Source organism: Athene noctua, chromosome 3 (genome assembly GCF_965140245.1).
Source record: "Athene noctua chromosome 3, bAthNoc1.hap1.1, whole genome shotgun sequence".
NCBI lineage: Eukaryota > Metazoa > Chordata > Aves > Strigiformes > Strigidae > Athene > Athene noctua.
The window spans coordinates 73,607,884-73,629,660 of NC_134039.1; the positions used below are offsets into that span (position 1 = coordinate 73,607,884).

The window sequence follows — 21,777 nt, forward strand, 5'->3', positions numbered from 1 at the left end:
AAGAACTGAGTACTACTTCTGTCCCAGAGTGGATTCTGCTACCTTACCATCTCATAGTAGGCCCTGCATGTACACGCTGGCCCAATACCATCTGTAGAAATTGGCAAGCTTCCCACTGTCCTAAAATACTTACAAAAAAAAAAAATCTGTTTCAACAGCCATAGGAGAGTAAGTTTTCATTTATTTAAGACTACAACAATGTTCATGATCTTTTCTCCTGGACACTGAACTCAATACAGTGATCCATATAATGGGGTGGTTAGGTTCATTATACAGGCCTTCTCTCTAAACAAAAAAACCCCATATACAGCTATTAAAAAGAGGAGAGCAGTACCATCAATTGCATTTCCTAACATGTAATTTATACTCATGCCCTAAGCTAGACTAACGCTCTCTTAAATCAGGAAGCACATTTTGAACCTTCCAAAATGGCTGGCTCTGCTTACTCTTACAAGCTCTTTAGGAAGTCAGGCATATTCATCTTCAGTAAGCCTTTTAATAAAGGCAAAACAGTTAGTGTTCCAACTACTACTGCGCTACAAAGATCACCACTAGAGAGCTCACTTAGGTACAAGTAACATAGAAAACAGACTATTTCATTCTATTTTTAAGACATTCAAACCTTTTACTAAGAGCTACTCTCCACACAGCCGTTTGTCACAATTAAAATAATATGTGAAATTATAATCACATCAACTATCTCCCTTTTCAATAGCCTTATCCCTTAGTTTGAAGCATAAGGAAAAAAATCTCTCAGCCCTAACAGACTGCACTAACTGAGTCTTTTCCTGGGCTGCTTTTCCTACAAAACCGGGTTTGCCATTCCCCTCTTCTTGGGTTTGCTCATGCTTCAGCAACCGATGAAGCAATATCAGATCTGAAAGTCACAGTGAAGAAATTCCAACTCCTCCCTCTTGGGAAAACCCCAGAACTTGCTCAAAGACAATCTATGATCACTATCAATATAACCTATATTCAACATGCTACTCTCCAGAAGAAAACATACAAAAGCCATGTAAATCACGTTAAGTGACAGAAAAGGTCTACAACTACATATGCTGGTAAATTAGGGACACACCTTCCTATCACACCACGTTAGAGAGTGACATGGCTTTTAAATCAGTGTAAGCAAATCTTGCAACTACACACTTTTTCACTATCAGTAGAGTGAGATCATAGACTCATAGCATGGTTTGGATTAAAAGGGACCTTAAAGATCATCTAGTTCCAACCCCCCCTGCCATGGGCAGAAACACCTTCCACTAGATCAGGTTGCTCAAAGCCCCGTCCAACCTGGCCTTGAACACTGCCAGGGAGGGGGCAGCCACAGCTTCTCTGGGCAACCTGTGCCAGTGCCTCACCACCCCTCACAGTGAAGAATTTCTTTATACCTTCTACCCTCTTTCAGTTTAAAACCATTTCCCCTTACCCGATCTCTACACTGCCTGACAGAGCCCCTCCCCATCTTTCCTGTAGGCCCCCTTTAAGTACTGAAAGGCTGCTCTAAGGTCAATACAAGAATTCATCTAGTTGGTAACAGTCACTTAACATCTGAAGAAAAGCAGTTCCTAACTGGATCACCATGCCACAGTATCAAGCAAAGAACACACTGTGAACTCTATCTTGTTTATACTGTCAACCATATTTATTTATTTTAAATTCAGCATGGCATGCTGTGTCTGCAAGGAATGTTGGCAACCTGGAGAATCAGTATCTTCTCTAAACAGAAGAGTAATCCACAAGAAAAGATAATAAAAAAGCTGTGAACGGGGTCACTCAAGTTTTCTGCACCAAGGAAACTTGTGTTTATGATATGAAAGATAAACAAAACAACTTCAAAAATTTAATGTGACAAAAGCTTCAAACTGCAATTTTTGGGTTACCTCAGATAAATGGTGCAAAGTTAGAATAGCCTCATACTTAACTGAAAGCACAGGAGAGAAAGATTTCTGCTCACAGTGCATCTTTCAAAGTTTGGAAGGAAAGCCATTTGCTTCTTAAATGGAGTAATAATACTTAGCACACGCACTCAAGCAAAGACTGCATGTAAACTATTTAAATTCATGTTAGTTATTCAATGCACCTGTTAAATGAAGGACCACTTTATGAAGTTTATTTTTGATTTACACAAGATTTCAAGCATGTATGTAAAATAAGTCTAAGCCATTGCTTCAGTATCTAAAACAAGCAAATGTACTTTTGTGGTAATCAAAAGATAGGGAAAATCTTTAATGTTTCTATAGAAAGGCTCAGAGGAAGGCAAAGAGTAACAGCATCTCAACTGGTGAAAACAAACAAACCAAAATCCAATTTAATACAAATGATGAATGTAACAGTTTTTGTTAGATCTAAGGAATTAACTGGATTTTTTTCCCTATATGTATATGCAAAAATAGACAAGATTCACAGTGGCTCATACAAACTCTCTTGATATTTAAGCTTTAGCATCTTTTGACACCCACCTCGTCTCAAAAAGCTCACCTGTCATATGCTACTAATGCAAAAGAGACAAACAGACCAGGGGGGAAAAAAAAAAAATCCAGATACTATTCTGAAACACAGAGAGCTCAGCAGGGTGATGTACCCAAGTACACTGGTGGAAGTACTTCTAACACCACGTTGGTCTTTTACCTCTCAAAGAACCAAGTTGTCCAAAATGCTACTTCTCCTCTCATAACATCTGACAGCCAGGTTGATACTACACACATGGGAAGACGTTTGTTTGACAGAAAAAAAATCACCAGAGATCAACAACACGTAAACTCTAGCCTATAGATACTCTACAGATTCCAACACCACTAAAGGAAAAAGAACCAGACACACACCCCCCACAAAAAAACCCCAAACAACTCCTTCCCAAAACAAACAAAAACCCCACGAACCACCCCTCCCCCCCCAAAACCCAAAGAACAAACCCTGTCCCCCAAAACCCAGAAATTCATTGTTTTATTTTATGCAAAGGAAGAGTTTATTGAATTCAGGATTTCATTCGCTCTTTGTAAACATTTATACACAGTTACTAACTGGAATGAATCATTAACAAGTGAATTTCTACTGGCTTTACAATAGAAAATAACTTTCTAAAGACATGGTATTAGACAATTAAGCTATGCCTTCAAACATTCTGAAATAAAGAAGCCCTTGTCTAATTACTATCACTTTCATGCAATCTAAGACACTAAATTAATTTACCTTTCTAACATGGGAAACTGAAAATATTTTTTTACATATTGTTAAAAGGAAACTGAAACGGCAAAATACTTTAAAAGCATGAAAAACAAACCAGGCAGCATCTGTATTTCTCAGTCTGATAAGCAAGAAAAATATGTATCTGTAGAACAGTTTAACTTCTCTCCTTTACTCTCCCTGAAGAGGAAGAAACTGACTTCAGAATAATGTGAGTTATTACTTTAAGTAATTAAAAATTCAACAAAACTAAGGAGACACCGAAGTCCTATCCAACTGTATTTAAAAAACACACTAAGGAGAAACAAGGAAAAAAAAAAAAAGGTAAGAAAACTTACAAATTATGTTCATATACTTACTCCGAGCCTGCAGCCATTTCCAAATAAGAAGTATCTGCTGTATCAACCCCCAATGGGATCACTATGCTCATGACGTTCGTTTCTGATAAATTCGATTACTACGGAGTCCTATGCATTGGTATCCAAAACACTGGGGCATGCCAGCCACAGTGCTCATTGCAAACATCTAAGTGCATCCACAAACCCTGTTTAAAAAAAAAAAGCAACAACAAAAAAGCAGAAGACTGAGTCAGTTTGTTTTAAAACCAGGCAATTTTACATTACTTTTTTTACACCACTTTTTTACAGCACTTATCTGTCACAATGATTTCATCGGTTCTTCTTTAAAAATTAACTTGAAATACACTTATTTTAAGAATGTGACAATCTTAAGGCCCGAACGTCAAAAAATTAAAAATGGACAAAATTACTATCATTTAAATAGGCAATAAAAAAATATCACATTCAGTGAGGTAACAAGATTCACTTTATGGCAGACTTACTAAACATGAACTACATTTGTGTACTGCTCTATGTTGTCAGAGCCCAGCTGCTCTACCTTCCAACAGAAACCTGGTTACAGAATTTTTCAAGTATTTTTTAGAGAGCATTGTTCACTTTTGTTTTCCACTTTTAAAAAAAAACAACTCTCAACATCCACAGTACAAACTAAGGACGTCAAAAGAAACAGTGTCATAACTTCCACTCAGTATTTTTTAAACCAAAATCATGCTAATGATTCACAATAATGATAGGAAACAATTTCCATCTCAACAGATCACCATCAGAAGATACCACACCCATGAAGTGTCACTTTTAGAAGTGATTCTTTTTTTTTAAGTAGTAAACTAAAAAGAATCAGTAGTAGTTTTTAATTGTAGAGCAAAGCTACAATCTGCTTGATTTGCATAAGTGAATACAACAATCCCACCTGTAAGCTAGTTACTTCTAGTCTCCCACTCCTCTTCTGGAGAAGGGTACAACTCTCAACCAAGTATACGACAAGATGTGCATAGCATTTCAACTGACTCTATCCACATATTAGCAAACTAATGCATTTTTATAGCCTAATATAGACATGGTTTTTCAGAAGCGACTAGGCAATTGAAGCAAAATACCCCTATCTTCAATATCTGCATTTCGAATAATTGCAAATTCCTTCTAAAATGTTGACTGTAAGAACACAGACCACTTTGCAATGAAGCACATACAGAGCCTAATAAATACATTCCTCCCATCTGACAAAACATAGTATCAGCTGTACTACAAAAGCCCAACAGTTTTGAGATCAACGTATTTCAACACACTCATCCTTGCCAAACACTGGATTGCCAAGAAAAAACAAAACAAGTCTCCTGTAAAAAAAGGGGATACTTAAAAAAAGGACTTCAGAAAAGCAATGTGGACTTAAATGTGAATTTATCCTTTTATCAATCAAGTTGATATCTTCAGGATGATGAAGTGGCATCTACAGGGCATCTCAAAGGTATGAACTAGCACCAAGACTTCATCTAACTTCTTAATTTTATCTCACTACTGAAGTCTGGCAATTAACATCAAACATCTTGGCATGATCGTAAATGTCTAAACTTTCTGCAGTTCATTCTTCCTTTAGACAGCAGAAATTATGTTTTGGTCCATTACATGTGTCACCAAATACAACAAACTGGAAAGCAATCAGGCCAACTAGCTGTTGGGATATCTTGCTTTCTTCATTTAAACATTAAGTATTTTCTTATCAAATACCACGAACGTCAAACTGTATCACTAGCTGTGTATAAAATTATGGAAAAAACATAGTATTTTCCAAGAATAAGCAGCAAGAAAAACTTGTTAAACCAAAAGCAGGTACAGAGTATTTTTAGTAACAGGCATAAAAGAAACCCCTGATCTTGCCCCTGTACTCAGCACTGGTGAGGCCACACCTCAATTACTGTGTTCAGTTTTGGGCCCCTCACTACAAAAAGGACATTGGATGACTCGAGCGTGTCCAGAGAAGGGCAACGGAGCTGGTGCAGGGTCTGGAGCACAGGTCGTACGAGGAGCGGCTGAGGGAACTGGGGGGGTTTAGTCTGGAGAAGAGGAGGCTGAGGGGAGACCTCATCGCCCTCTACAGCTCCCTGAAAGGAGGGTGCAGAGAGCTGGGGATGAGCCTCTTTAACCAAGTAACAAGCGATAGGACAAGAGGGAATGGCCCCAAGTTGTGCCAAGGAAGGTTTAGACTGGATATTAGGAAGCATTTCTTTCCAGAAGGGGTTGTTAGGGGTTGGAATGGGCTGCCCAGGGAGGTGGTGGAGTCCCCATCCCTGGAGGTGTTTAAGAGTCGGGTTACCTTAGCATTTAGGGATTTGGTGTAGTTGGGACCTGTCAGTGCTAGGTTAATGGTTGGACTGGATGATGTCCAAGGTCCTTTCCAACCTAGTTGATTCTGTGAAACCACAAACCCCTCTTAAAGTTTAAGTGAGCACTTAAGGAAACCATCAAATTTTTTAGTCCAGGTAAACTGGCTATCACAGGTTAAGGGTTATTCCACTACCAACTGCAGTTTCACCTATGCTAAGAAATCATTAGTGTAATAAGGACTTTATGCTTGTTATTAGAAAATTCTAAAAAACCGTTTTAGTGTGTTTCAAAGCAGGTCTGAAAGACGTAACTGGACACCAGTGCCTGGGATCAAGATCCTCACTTACATTGACATTTCTCACGCTTGAAGTTGCTTTTGGTGGTGGTGTGGTTTTTCTTAATGCCATTTTCTGTAAACGCTTCTGACCAGGTAGAGTAACAACTGGAAATTAATGTAGGAAAAAATGCCCAGGAGACTGATGAAGAACCAGCTTTAGACAGCTGCCTCATGGGCTATGACATCTGCACACTTAGAGAAAACAACTGAGATTACCCAGTCATCATATATATTCAAGTGACCTTCACTGCCAACACAGAATGAAGAGATGTGGTTACCAAATCTGAGAATAATGTGAAATCTAAGGCTTTTTTTCAAGTAATGCAGAAAAAGACAAGAGAGCTATGTATATCTTTTTAGAGCTATGTATAGCTAGAAAATTAATTGCTAATGCATGGCCCAATTAATGCCATCATCTCTGACCAAGCAAATACATCACCACTCTTGAAAGGAAAAAAAGGGGGGGGGGGGGAGGAACAGAGCCAAGATAAACTTCTTACCCTACTGCAAGCTATTGAAATACATCTTTAAGCCTTAATGAGAATTCTCTCAAAAATTCTAAGAGACTAATCTACACTGAATGAGAATTGAAGAACTCAAATTTATTCTGCCACACAGCATTGAACAGAAGTTGTTTCATCTGAAAGGATGCAGAACATTATTGTAATACTACCTAATTTTTTACCACCTTAAGATTTCAGGTTTTCACCACACACACACATGCACAAAACCTTCCAATGCTTTTTCTCTGCTCATAATTAAGTATAGAAGAATGGACGTAGTCACCAGCTCGCAACACCTACACAGACAAGTTAAACTAAACGTAGTTCATTATTTATGAGTAGCCATCTCAACAAACTCCCATGATGGGAGTGGGGGGAGACCCAGGATAAACTGATTATACTATGCCCATTGATTAACATAACTGTGACCTTATAGGCCATCCAGTGATGAACACAGTGATTTCTGATTTAGAATGAAGAGAAATACTATCTTCTCTCATGATAGTACTTCCACTTCTGACATTACACACTAAAATAATCCCAATATTTTTACAGGACTATACTACAAAATTCGGTAAATTCAGAACAGAAAATTGTGTAACCATGGGGGAGCTTTCTCCCCAATCCATCTTAAAAGTGATTGTTTATCCTTTGAAGCTTGGTATTTTAGATTGAGTCAGAAAATGCTTTATGCTACCATATGATACAGTACTTTCAATTTTGGCAAGTACCCATCTATTTCAAGTCATTATTCTTTCAGAACTCAATCTGACACCCATGGCCTTCTAAGAAACTGTTTTCATAGGTGCCTTTCATTTAAATAACTGTCCAGGAAAACTGGAAAGAAGGGTGTTAGGGAGTAAGTCTTTCTATAATACAAGCCTATTATACAAAACTTATTGTGGAAGAAAATCTTTCTTCAAGCTGTAAATGAATTTGAAAGTTGGAAAGGCCACACTGGTTGTTCAGTTAATTTCAGGGTCATATAATTAAAAGGCACTATACAAAAACTGCTGGTCCACAGTTCAATGATCAGCTCTTCAATGGGCCAAGCAGCTCATCTACTATACATTAAACTCAAAGTAGAGAACCTCCAATTTCGTTAGGGCCCACTCTATTCTTTTAGTGATAATACATGGTAAGCTTTGGAAGAATTCTGGCAATTTCCTAGATACCTAAGATTTTCTTCGTTATCACCCTACCAGAAATTTTGTTATATGAAAACCCATTCCTTATTTGGGGAAGGAGAAAAAAAAAAAAAAGAAAAAAAAAAAAGGTTTTATTTGACTGCAGCTAAAAAGTTTATCTTGCCCTAATAACCTGATTTTCATCTTAGAAAACAAAAACCTTTTTGTTCCGTCTGGTTAAAGCATTTATCTTGTGCAAGATCAACCTCCTTCAAGAAACTTCACACTTTACCATTCAAACACACTGGTTTACATTTTCTATGGCAGTTCTTTTTCTCTCTAGAGAATACACAGGAGCTTTCTGACTTAGTAGCCATATCAACTCTAAAATATTTGAAGCCTCACCATACTTATTACCCATTTTGTTTATGATACCAGAACCGTTTTTTTAAATTATTTGAGCTCTAACAACAGAAGTATAAGAGCACAATACAATCCAAATTATTCATCTGTGTGTCTTTTTACAAAGAACATCATTTATGCATTAAACAACAGAAAATAACTTACATATTATCCCTGAGGTATTTCACTTACACAACATTATTCTGTGGTCTAACGAAGACCACATGTTTCCCTTCTGCCATGTGCTTTAAGATCAATTGTGTGACAGCAGAGGAAAAAACTTTTTCACTGGTACACAAAGAAGGAAAAAAAAAACCAAATACAGAGGGCTCACCTCTTGAATCAGAAGTTAAATGGGTATTCTCCTGTAATTACATCAGTATTTTTTAACCTAATCCTATGGAGTCCAAACATTCAAAACAAAATCTAGTTGCTACATTCAGATGTTGGCAGAAAGGATCTCCAGACCTACATTATGAGCATGTCTTTTTTACCTCCTTCCTCTTGCTTCTTGTAGGACCATCAAGAGCTATACAGAACAGTTTCAGGAAACAACCAGATGATAGATCACCTAGACAGAAAGTACACTTGAAAAATAAGAACTTTAAGTCTAGCCAAACTGTCCCGATGACTCCAACAAGGTTTCATAATCCCAGCTATCAATCATCCTCTAAGTGTCAAGAATCCAGACAAGTTCTTCCATGGCATTTTCCATGTAAGATTCTTTTTGTTCCTTTTGTTGTTTGTTGTTTTTTTCCTAAGGTAGGAAAAATATTTTTCAAAGGCATTTAACTACTTCTACTTGCATTTTTTTTTAATAGATTCAGAAACTGAGTTCCCAGTACTTATATCCAAATAGAAAGTAACAATATAAATATGATCAGAGAGCTCTACTTACCTTTATATTTATTAATTATTGAGCATACTTTCCAAGCCAGAAGAAACCAGACAGTACTTGCTAAACCAGGAAAGGTACAACTCACTGGTTATATGCTATATTGGTAGCTCACCTCTGCAAGACATTTAACCCTTTTTAAGAAGGGAGAGGGAAGACAAAATAGGACTAAGAAGCCTGCTAGAACATATGCTGTATGTTTAAGAATACTAAAGCTCTCATCTGGGTGCACAAATGGAAAAAATCTAAGATAAGAGGTGGTGGCAGCACCAGTAACAACTTTTTTGCCCTAATGATAAAAAAATCCTAAAGAGAAATTGATACAGCAAGATAGTAGGTTGTTTGGTTTTTTTTTCGTTTGGGGTTTTTCTTAATCCACACTTAACCCCTAACACTACAGGAAACAAAGAAAGAAAAAAAAAAATTGGTTTTACTGTTCTTAGTACATCTGACAGCTTTTTACACAGGCAATGTCACTGTTCCTTGTGTTTTCTTCCCCATAAATCAATTTCCAAATTCTGTTTTCATGTGATAGATACTGAAGACAAAAAGCACTTAAAAGGAAAAAAATCCACTATAAAAGTTAGGAATAGAATTGAAAACAAGGGGCAATACAACATTTATTTTCTAATTTACAAAGGGACATCAGTGAAATAATGAATTAAGCTTACAAGTACATTATTTCTTAGCTCAAATCTAAGAATTTTTCACATACTAAAATTAGTGTAGCGTTTTGTGTAAGTTGATCACTAAATCAGTTCAAGTTTCTCACATCACTAAGCATTACAAAATTATCGTCTTTTTGTTCCTGTTTTTATGACTTCAATGTACACCTGAAGTTCTCCAATAATTTTTTCTAGCAATTGCCTCTATCAGTCACCACCCGTCAACAATTACAAGATGAAAACAACCCACAGTTGCATAGTTTAGATGTTTTAAGACTTGGGGATTTCATCAATGCTTCTACAGAGAGACTTACCAGGGCCTCCCTAAACACAGAGCAGAAGTTTAAGGGAGAAGAATCTAAATATAATGAGATTATTAGCCTATAATTAGGCTATTTCATGAGAGGAAACAGTGCTTTCAGATAAATAATTATGTAGATCTTATACCGATGCATGCAACTTTACAAAGTCCTTAACTAATGTCACTGCAGAAAGATTAATATACTAACCAAATTACCATCTCTATACTGTACCTGCTCTGCATCTTCACAAGGCCTATATACAAAATATATGTAACTACAGGGAAAAAAATTAATCAAAACCTTCTAACCTATCTATATATGCCAACTCTCTTTCCTTAAGAGCAAAATGATACAACTTTAAATATATATTACAAAATATTTAGAAGGTGAAAGTGGTAATTTACCCATACTTAGTAAATTGAGTAACTTTAATGTCTGAGAATAATTATCATTCTGGAATACCTGAAAAGTTACAGCCAATGATTCCCAACATAGGGAAAGGCACGCAGTTCAGCCCATGTTTAAGCAGAGCTTATTTCTCCTGAGCACAAGTACAGGAGAGGTTCTCTTTTGCTAAACTAAGAGCACTGGTAAACCCACTGCCTCACACCCTTTAAATACAGGCAAAAAAATTGTAGCAGTATTTTAGTATCAGAATACACACAGTATACACAAAGATTCATTTTTAAGGGATGTGTTCAAATCTAACAGAATTAATTTGAAGCTTACTGGAACAGATGAAATTGCTGAAACAAAGAGATCTGTACAGTCAACTTTCCACTTGAATGGACCAAGGAAGAGGGAGGGTAGAGAAGAGTTCTCAGTTTTACAGATAAAAATGATTCAACCAGCACACAATGCTAATCTTTGAGTCTGTCTGAATGTAAAAGCAATCTATCTATACTCATACAGCACTAAGCCCAAACTTAAACTCGAAATTTCATTTCCTCCCAGTAGAAAATTCATGCTACTGTGGGTCCAGTTTGGCTCCAGAGTCACACAGGATGACCCTGAAACTAACTACAGCTTCCCACCTTAACAAGGTCTTTTGGGCAAGATGCAAAGATTTCCAAGATCGTACTACTGCTTTCAGACCTCTGCTGACTCCTGCTGATCTTGGTGTTATTTGTTTATACAAGCCCTCTCAGCTAATAAAGATAGATGCCCAAAAAGTAGTGTTGTTTGATTTTCTTACTACACCAGAAAGAATAGTCTACAAGGTGTGTTGGTGCCCTCCTTAAAAATGCCTCCTATCAGGGGAGGTAGATAACAACATATTTGAAGTGCTGGTACTCAATACAGCACACAGGAACACAGTTACGTACCTTAAAATTGAGAGACACCAAATCAAGCCTACTACATACACTGGAAAAAGGGAGAAAACGGATTCTGAGAGCAAACATTTAAAAACATCTTCTATGCATAAACTGCCTTTTATTGAGCACGAAATCTAAACATTCTACTCTTCCCTTCCCCCAATTACATCATATGTGTATACATGTTTTGCAATCATTAGCAAAAGCAATTCTTGTCATGCCTTCCTTCAGATTTACAGGCCAACAATTTTAATCTGTGGTCATGGGAACCACCCTTCCCACAAAGAAATCCACAAGAACAGACCTAAGAAAAGCTGATACGCCTATGTCCGAGCACTGCCTATAAAGGAGAAATTTCTAAGTAAAAATGCATCTATCAATACTGTGCATCGTCATCCACAAATCCTGTGTGAAAACCACTGTCCTGAACTGTCACAGAGCCAACAAACTGAGCTTTCCTACTTAGCTTCCCTGGCTATAATCTTTTTTTCCCCCTTTATTTTTAACTTTTTTTTTTTTTTAAATTGAAGGAGGGGGTTTACAGGGGGAAGAAAGGAGAAATCATCAGGAAGATTTTACTAAAAAAAATTGTACATTTTGTTAAATTTCTGCTTTCTACTACTGCTCTGAGCGCTCACGTCTTCTCTATATATTTAGGTTATTTGGAAAACTACTGATGGAAACTAATATTTTAACGGTATACTCTAGATGTCCTTCAAATAGAGAACTCCTCTGTGTGTGCGTGTGTGTATATATACACGTATCTACACACAAATCTGGAAAAATATATGCAGTTTATATATACACAGCATAAATACATGTATCAAAGTAATCTGAATATTTAGTTATTGCTGGCTGTTTCTAAGGAGATAACACATCTTCAACCAGACCTAGAAGCAGAATACATGAATAAATGACTAATCTTACCCACAAGGAAGTTCCTTCTGTTTCCCCCAACATGCTCCACCATGGTACAGATTTTGCTAAGAGATTAGGAGGGATATCCAACTTCCAAATGTTATAACACTGCAGCTGCAGTAAGAAGTATGCAGGCTTAGAAACCACTATGAATCCAAAATGAGACCTTTGCTACTGTCTGCTGCTCTCTCTGTTAACCTAACAGATAAGTTAGCAGTCTACTTCAAATCTGTGCTGAAACAAAGAAGGGTAGCAGGTAAAAATAAGACACAGTAGGCACACTCAATTACAATACACAAATCAGGATCCATTAATAACCAACTCCTGCAAACTGCATAGAACAACTTGTGCTAAAAGAAATCTGGTTTCCTATGTATTTGTAGTTTATGCCCAAGCATTCCCATTGACCTAATGTTCTCTCTATCCCTCTCACAGCAGCATCTCCCTCATCACAGTATTAACTGGTCCTGGCCTCACTCACAAGCCCCTCAATTACTTCCTATGCCATCCACACTGACCTACACATTGTCAGTAGCCAGGTCTATCTCACCTTCTTCTGAAGTGCCTTGTCAGTCCGGAAAAAAAAAAAAAAAAAGTACTAGTTTGGAGTTAAACACATTACAGATAATAGCTAAAACTGCTATGCTTCCTCTCCCAGAACACTGCTCACAGCTGCCCCTTTCCATCCACTTCTGGATTTTCATTAAGCTTCAGAGATCTCAAGGGTACTAAGGTCCCAACTACCAAATTTTTGGTTTTTAAGTTATTGGTTGTACTGACAAGAGATCCAGAGATCATTTGATCAACTTACTTAAGAAACACAGTTATTACAGCCAAACTACTACAAGGTAAGGCTCCCCATCCTCCTTTGCTTTTAATCCAGTGCCAACATAGAGGAAGAACAAGCATGGTAAAGAGTTCATTAGTATACAGCATGAACATCCTGATACAATAAATACAGGACTTTACATTCAAGAAAGACCTCAGTTATGTTTGGAATGACAACTAAACTTCACGAATTGGTCTTGAGTTTGGGATCTAGAAACAAGAAAAAAACCCTGCCTCCTCCATGGTTCATACATGATGGAAACTCGAGGTTTTTTATGTAAGTATCAATTCCTCAGTATACATGTCATTACATGCATTTCACCAACTCCATTCACTGGAAAGAAAGCTGTCCTTTTAAGTATAAACCTAGAATCAGTCTGTCAGCAAAGTTTCTGCCATACAGAAGAGTTAGCTTCCACTGGCCATAAGCTATCCTCCCTTTACTATCTGGTCCAAGACTGCTGGCTCTTGTGTATTCCTGAAGAAGTGATGGAAAGATATCTCTCTTCCTCAAATATTTATGCCAGTCTGTTGAAACATGGAAGACTAACCCTTACCTCTTCTCTCTCTTCACTCCTTCTTTTCTTCTCTCAGTGGAAGTTAGACAAAATATGGGACTAGGAAGAGAAAAAGAATGAGTGGTAGAAGGGAAATAAAGGTAAATGCAGTTACAGAAAGAGTAAGGATTACTGAACAGGTATCTATCACAAGCAGCAATAAGCAGAGGTATACAGAGAAATACCACACTTACAGATTTTAGGTTTTATATTTAAAACAATCAACCCTCAAAACTGGAAATTAATTGCCAATCATTTGATGCCTCTTAACTTTACTAAACACTTGCCATACTTCTTAAAATAAACCACACACAAAAAGGCCTGTCCATTCAAAAATTATAAATTGAGCTGGAGAGTCAAGGAATTGTAAATTTCAGCTACAGAACATGAAGAGGAGTAAGAGGAAAAAATTACTTTTTGATAGCAATATTGCTTATTGCTTGGAGAAGTATATACTAGCTACCTAACATTACTGTGGTATACTGTATCACTGCAAGATGTAAAATTCATTTAAACAGAAATTCCAAGGTTAAGAAAACAAAGTAGTTTCCAAGTAAAAGGATCTTGGCTTTAAGTCATTCTTTGTATCAGCTGTTTTACTGCAAACATTTTTACTCCATCTACCACAAGGTGGTAAATAACGAAATTTACACAAATTGCCTGTATGTGACTTACCAATGATTCTCCAAGAAAACATTATTTACACCTGTTTAAGTTATCACTGACAAACATATCAAAATACAGTGTTTCTGCAAGTACATACAATCCACATTCTGTAAGAATAGTTTGTAAATCGTGACTACAACTGTAAGGGCTAGGTATATTTATTTTTTATTAAAGGTTACCATACACCTTATGTCGTTGGAAGGTCTATAATCCTAAGGCTCAATATTCCTCTCAAGCAGAAGTAAAGCTATTCGAGGCGGGGGCAAGAACATGTGGCTACAAATACATACTGGTACTGCCTTCAACAACCTAAATATTTTGCTGGCTTCATGACATCAAATAATTTTTTTTCCCTATGCTGCTTAAGTAAGACCTGGGACTCTACCTACTACACAAAAAGTAATTTCTTTTGACTTATTTGAAGTCTGACATTTCAGAATTCGAATTTCCATTTTCACATGTTTTCACTTAGGCAGATTTCAAAAACTAGCTCCTCTGTTTTATCAGTGGCATTTGACTTAAGTGAGTAGCACAACGCTTCTACTTTCACTTGTGGAAGGAGTTTGTCGACATTCACCTAAAAGTTACACTTACGCCTAAGAATCTAGCAAGTCAGAATCTCTTTCGAACAGAAACTTTAATTCTTTTTAGCAGTTAGAAGAACTTTTATGTAATTTTAACCACAGTTCAACCTGGACTATATTTCTTGGTAACAACCTGGCAATACTTCAATGCTCTTTAAGATTTTGAGAGGAAGAGGGCAAGAGACAGTGAAGGAACAGATGAAGGGGACTATGTCATGTTCAAGGACAGCCAAAAAAATCTTAAAAATCAAAAGATCTTTCCTGCTTTCAATAAAACAAAAACCACGGTGTTTTCAATTGAAATTATCTTGCAAGACTATACCGATTCATTTGTAACTTCATACTTTTGTGTTTTCAAATAAGATCTCTATATATATTTATAACTGTAGTAACAAAGATATGAAATACATCACCTTAGAATAAACACAGCAAAGAAATTCTGCCCAGCAATGGAACCCTACCCTTATAACCATTAACTACTGTATTGTTTATCAGTTTTACATAAAAGTATTCACGTTTCTTTCACAGTTCCAGAATGATAGGTTTGGAAACCAAAAGAGTGGTATGACCTCTCTACCCCTTCCCCAAAAGCTCCGAGTTGCTGTAATTCTCAGGTCTTCACCTTCAGCTTAAGTAGAACCTACTAAAACCATTCATCATTGGAAAAGTTTCTTTAAACCAACAGTTAAGACAGGATTAACTGTCTAGACTTGGAATATCATCTGTCTTGTGATACGGTTTTAAACACAGCCCCATTATAACCATACTAATTAGGAGTTAACTCCTTTTGTCTACTCAAGACAAGTTAAGAACATCACCCTCTGTTAAAGAAAAAAAGTATCTTTAGACCTGGTCAAGTTAGAAGAGTTAAAGCATAATGAACATTGAATCAATTTAAATATTCAGAGCTCCTCAGGATAAAAGAGCAAAATCTACCATCCTGTATATATTTTAAATTCTCACTTTGTAAATACAGGATATTAATTTCATCGCTTTCTATGACTGATGAAATAACCAACAATGGAAAATAGATTATAGGTCCTTCTTCTTGAGTTGCGATATGAAGTACAATAATGTCATTAAAATCTACTCTTATCATCTTGCCTTTGAACTTGACGATAATTTTAGATATGAAAGTGAATGATTACCTAGACTATGATGGCATAAAACAATACACAAAACACAACTATAAATGAGAATAAAATCTTTAAGAGCTTCTCTAAACCTGGGCCTGACTATGACATTTTAGTATCTGCACCTACTGAAAACGTTAGCTTTAAATGCTAAAACTAGGATCAATACTATTTTGGCATGCATCCCCATACTTAGCCTGATTTGCAAGCCTCACCTAAGTTTTACAATACCATATCTCCATCTAAACAGCATATGAACTAATCAAATGAAAGGAAAGATAGCACTCTTTCTATAAAATATGCAAAACTAACAAACACATTGTACTTGCAGGATGCAGTATGTGTACTACTTCAATGTATTCATTTGTACTTTTGAAACACATTACTGAGTGGACACTGATTTACTATAGTTCTTAACAAATACTTTAATTTAAAAAAATGAAGATAAAACACTTAAGCCAGGCCTGTTAAAAAGACACTTTGTACAACTGTCTTCAAAGGTTTACAGATAACCTTAATTATTAAAATTTTCTAACAACCAGCAGAGCTTAAAATCTTGCCTGTTTCATTAATACCACATTAAGATTTGTAAAAGGAAGTAAAAATCATCTCAGTATCTCCTAGCAAGTATATGAAACGCTGACAAGGTTTCTTTTAAATAACTTGTTTGTTATGCCTTAAAGGTAAAACAGTTTTGTCTTTGAACACAACTATAGCAGGTTTTTTGTAGTATCAAGGTTATGAGCAGAATTTTGGATCTTCAAAGAGATTAGGTTAACTTTTGTGGGTACTATTCTTTGGTTAGCAAGAAAATGTGAACACTGCTGTAGTTAAAAATATTCATACTGCATCATTCAAAAGCCCACTACAATTAGTATTTTAAATAATCCAGAATTTGGAAGAATTAAAAGTGTTTTTTCTTAATCCACATTATACATATGGTGAAACTTTTTTCCTCCCGGAGACGCCTTAAGTTTCATTCTTAGCAATAAATCAAAACTACTATTTACTCAGTGGAAATATTTAAACACTGTACCTGTTCCAAAAACACTGTCCAACAAAATTTGCTTTTGAGATATTCACAAATGCTCATTTGTATGGAAGTCACAAGACCAATAACACAGATGGACTTCTACAGGATCTCTCCAGAAGTCTGAATTGGGTTTTATTGTATATCTTCACCAATCTACACCCCCTCAATTCAGTTTTGTTAGAATGTTAAACAAAAACTGCAAAATACTTTCATTAAACCTTCATTTACATTAATCTATTTAGAACAATGCCACAATTCTGCAATTATGTACACCACTCCTTAACTACGTCCCACAAATAGTCCTTACTAAAAATAGTATTAGCATGCACACAAAATTAAGACTGTCCTTAAATCAAACCAAGATCAGGACTAGAGAGACACTACAGCCTTCAGTGTGACATAGATTTCTGTATTTCTATTGCTTTCCAATGGAGTATTAACAGTTTTGTGTGCTGAAACTGTACCAAAAGCATGAGGTAATGCAAGTCCTAGAAGTAATCTGAATTTCAGTGCTATGAGAAAGTTTCCCTATAGTCTAAAAAGCCAGTATTATTTCCCCCCTGAAATTTCCCAGATGGCAAAAAAAGCTCACACAAAAAGCTAAGTGACAGTTAAACAGATTTTTCCTTCAGAAATTAAAAACCTCAAAGATACATAAATGGTTTTAGAACTACAGTCCGTATTTACGATGTTTGTAAAACAGAAATATCTCTTGAAAAAAATAAATTTATATTTCCTATTTCAGGAAGTTCTTATTGGGGGGGGTTATTTAATTTGTTATGAATATACTTTAACATATCATTATCCATGGAGTTAAAAAATAAAGGTAGAATTTCCTTTGTAATACTGTCTCCTTAAAACAAACTACAGATCTGGTTTTACAAATGGAGAAACTGAGTCAAAGGCAAACTGACTCACTAAAACATACAGGAAAACTCTGGAACATCTCAAAATTCCCAAGAGGTTCTTAGTGCATAAAATTTGCAATCTATAAAAATAAGCTGTACAATTTAGGTATTTCAATTTTTATTCTTTATAATCTTATTTCATTCCACCCCCCAAGAACACTTTTTGTGAAGTGTACAAAATTATTTTCATTTTAATCTTGAATCAGACATCTGCTTGAGAACATGACTGAGGCCATGAAGTTGGCCTACACAGCTCTGCAGTCTCTCTAAATCATAATACTAAAAAAATGGTTCACAAGAAGAGGAGCTTTAAGCTTAGGGAAGGAAAAACGCAAAAGGTTTCCAAAAAGGCCCATACATACTCTTTAGAATCTTATTCGTGTACTTTTTCATAAACAGAGTAAGACATGGTTTATTTAAAAAATCATATCTATATAAATAAGGAAGGTATGATGGGAGCATGCATTACTGGACTATTAACGCACTACTTGGTGGTTGAAATCACTCAGCCTTTGGCCTCAAAACATGTGAAAGGCATGCATTAACAACGCGTTAAAACTCTTACTGTCTTATTGTTGAACTTCAGGTATACCTTAAACCACACTAGTGCTTCTAAATGGCATCTAAATCACAATTCTTCAGAGACTGAAAACAGTTTTGCCATTTCAATACCTCACTTTTGATTGTTTAAATCCAGAAGGTTCCAAAGCTATACTAGAATTCATACCTCATTAAACCAAGGACAAGGTTAAAGACAGTATCATATTAAAAAAAAAAAAAAGGGTGAACAATTAATTTTTTTGTTGTTGATTAAAATACACCGTTTGCAAGCTCCATAGTTTGTGTCAGAGTACACTACACCAACTACCAAATAATAAATCCTTGTGACCTCCCTTCCCCCCACCCAAACGTATTTATAGTGGTGATACTAAAAGGTTCATATTTCATTTAGGAAAAAAATTAGAGGTTAGAAACTGCACTCTCCCTCAGCATTTGTATGTGTATTACCACATAGACAATTTATAAAACAATATACAAAATAAATTGAAGAAAAATATGTAATACCACGATTAATGGTGGCAGAAAAAATTCCATGTCTTAATAAAGTAACAGGTTATAATCTTGCGTGCACTATTTCCGTAAGTATTAAGTTCTTTTAGTATTCTCGAACTATGAATACATGGAATTACTGCCCTGATGTCCAGCAAAGGTATTTCCTGGAAGGTGAACATGACGTTCACAACTGTGATTCCACAAAGAATTTAGCGATCTTAATCCACTACTTATTTTGATAAATATTACTGCTTTTATGTCATTAACACGATAGACAGATGTACAGTATCGATCGCAAACGCAGGAGCTTTTCCAGATTATTAAACAGACATACATATTACCTTACAGCAACCTATACACACCCCTCAAAGAAGCTGCTTGAGTCTGTTGCCTCTTTCCACCCCCCTTTTCCCCGACAAGAGTGGTCTCGTTCACTTGCCTTTCACACACATAACCAATAAAATTAATCAGCTGGAACACAGCATTTTTAAATCGCAGTAAAGTCAAGAGATGTTTTGTACGTTATTTGAAGGGAACAGTCTTTTCATTTAAACATAATAAGACTGTAATATGCTGCAGACAAACGCACTGCATGGGGTGTGGAGGACCCGAGCTGATTAGATTACCACAACATCAGCCTGAGGCCGCCATTTTTAGAATCTCTAAAGGACAAAAGAGGGAAATTAAAAAATTTGCTCCACATTTTTTGAGAAGTAACTTTAAAAGTATAGTGATTATAAACAATTATTCGTGCATTAATCGTACAACCGTGGATATCTCTTTCTTTTCTCTGACCTGAGCCCTAAATATCAAAAACGTTATTATTCCTTTAAGGTACTGTAAATAAACAGACTAAAACATTCCTAGATCTAGATGCAGCACTAAACTTCTTCTTTCAACGATACGTAGTATGTACCATTTTAGGGACCTCAGGGCTATGACCCACCGCACATTCCCCAATGGCTGAGTATGGGGGAATACAGGACCTTTACAATCGGGCTATATTATGTTTCTCTACCCTATTTAGTACTACACAGTGAACCGTTTGTTTCTTGTCCCCTATGTCTGCAGCAATAGGGTCTACCCCACTAATATTTATTTCTTTAAGAAAGAGATTGAAATATGCCACCCGAGGAACACGAACACTAGCTGCAGAAACTAAAGCAAGAAAGGGATGCACCAATATAACTACTTACACCCTCAAGAAAGGGGGTGGAGAGAATGATCCCCTTTTAAATTGGCACAGAAACTCTTGAAGACTGCTTTCCGTTTGTCCAGGTTACACCACGAAGCGGAGATATTAGCAGAGAAGGAGGAAAGGAGGCGGGGGTGTCGAAGGCAGAGAGATTAGGCCTATAACGAGCCATTTTAGTACCACAAAGCAAAAATATACAGGATGGAGGAAGAGAATAGGCTTCCTCAAGCTTCATAAAACTCAATACGCAGTCCCAGTAACACACAAACCCGTTCTTAAAATCACCAGTCTAAGGAAGTGTGTGCTGTCACATAATAGCCTCTTTTGGCTCTTTTTCCAAGCATAATGCATAAATCTGGCATAACTGCCAAAAAATTCTCCTCAGCTCCTTCAGTTACAGTAACCCGCCATATTCACAAGATATAGCGACAGCCTGCCATTTTTAACCAAACCCCACAAAAGGAAAAACAAATTAAAGGCAACTTAAGCAGTATTTAAACACATTTCAGAGTGGAAGGGAGCTATACTCGCACCGGGGGTAACGAGACGTTCCCGTGGCATTTCACTCCCTTTCTGCCACCCCCCTCCCCAAAGTACCCATAGCAGAATACGTTCGTAATAATCAAAGACTCACCTGTAATGGTCACAGGCCAGGCAGCAGGACCCTTCAGCTGAGCCCCTTCTCTATCCCAACCAAAACAATGCAACAGCCCCACTGCGGATATCCCTACCCTAGACAGGACTCAAGCCTCAGCAGGCTCTGGTAAAAGAAAGAAAAGGGAAAGAAAGGAAAGAGGAGACCCCCCCTCCCCCCAAACCTAGCTCAGTGCGCAGAACCCTACAGGGACCAGCTCGGAAGCGCCTTTGCCTTGGGACCTGTGTACAAACCCCGCTGCCGCTGCTGCTCCCGTGTCTCCCTCCTTTCAGCCTCCTACGCTCCCTTCTATGTCACTGCCTCTCTCTGGGAAAATGGCGTCCACTCTCCCCTCCCTCCCACTGCACGGGGCTCACCCGCCCCGCCTGGCAGGGGCAGGGTTACCAATGCGAAGCCAAAAAGCCGCCATTTTGCTTATGGGCTGGGAGCGCAGTCTGCGCCCGCCGAGCCCTCAGTGTCCATTTTGCAAGAGCGCTTTGCACGTTACGCTGAACGGCCCGGCCTGGGCGCGGCCGAGACACCAGACTGCGGCAGGGGCTGGGCAGGGGGGCCGTGAGGAGATGTGGAGGGAAGTAGGGCAGCGGAGGAGGGGTGGCTGCAGCTGGGGCTGGTGCCGGGGGCGATCCGCAGCCCCGGAGGCGCAGACGGCGGGGGAGGGGCAGGGGCTCGGTCCCGGGCTGATGTGGGAACCGAACCTGGGCGGGAGGATGTGTCTGACTCAGAACTGCATCCTCCGAGGCAGAAGCGCCAAAACTCCCTCCTCAGCCGCTCTCCCCACCACCACCTCCGGCTTCCTCCTCAGGGCCGTCGTGACTCTCAGCATACCTATTCTT

At 37.5% G+C, this 21,777-nt stretch overlaps 1 protein-coding gene across 3 annotated transcripts in view; it reads right to left on the reverse strand.

Moving 5' to 3' along the window:
- KMT2E (lysine methyltransferase 2E (inactive)) overlaps positions 1–21,230 on the reverse strand; it is a 61,458-nt gene extending 40,228 nt beyond the window's left edge. For 2 of the 3 annotated variants that reach the window (XM_074903361.1, XM_074903359.1), the window contains exons 1-3: positions 20,924–21,230; positions 13,718–13,777; positions 3,546–3,730 (exon numbers count right to left, since the gene is read on the reverse strand). In XM_074903361.1, the coding sequence (XP_074759462.1) occupies positions 3,546–3,616 (71 nt within the window). In that variant the 5' untranslated portion in view covers positions 3,617–3,730; positions 13,718–13,777; positions 20,924–21,230. The remainder of the gene's footprint in view (positions 1–3,545; positions 3,731–13,717; positions 13,778–20,923) is intronic. The other variant, XM_074903360.1, reaches the window with a different exon arrangement.
- Positions 21,231–21,777: the final 547 nt, after the last annotated feature.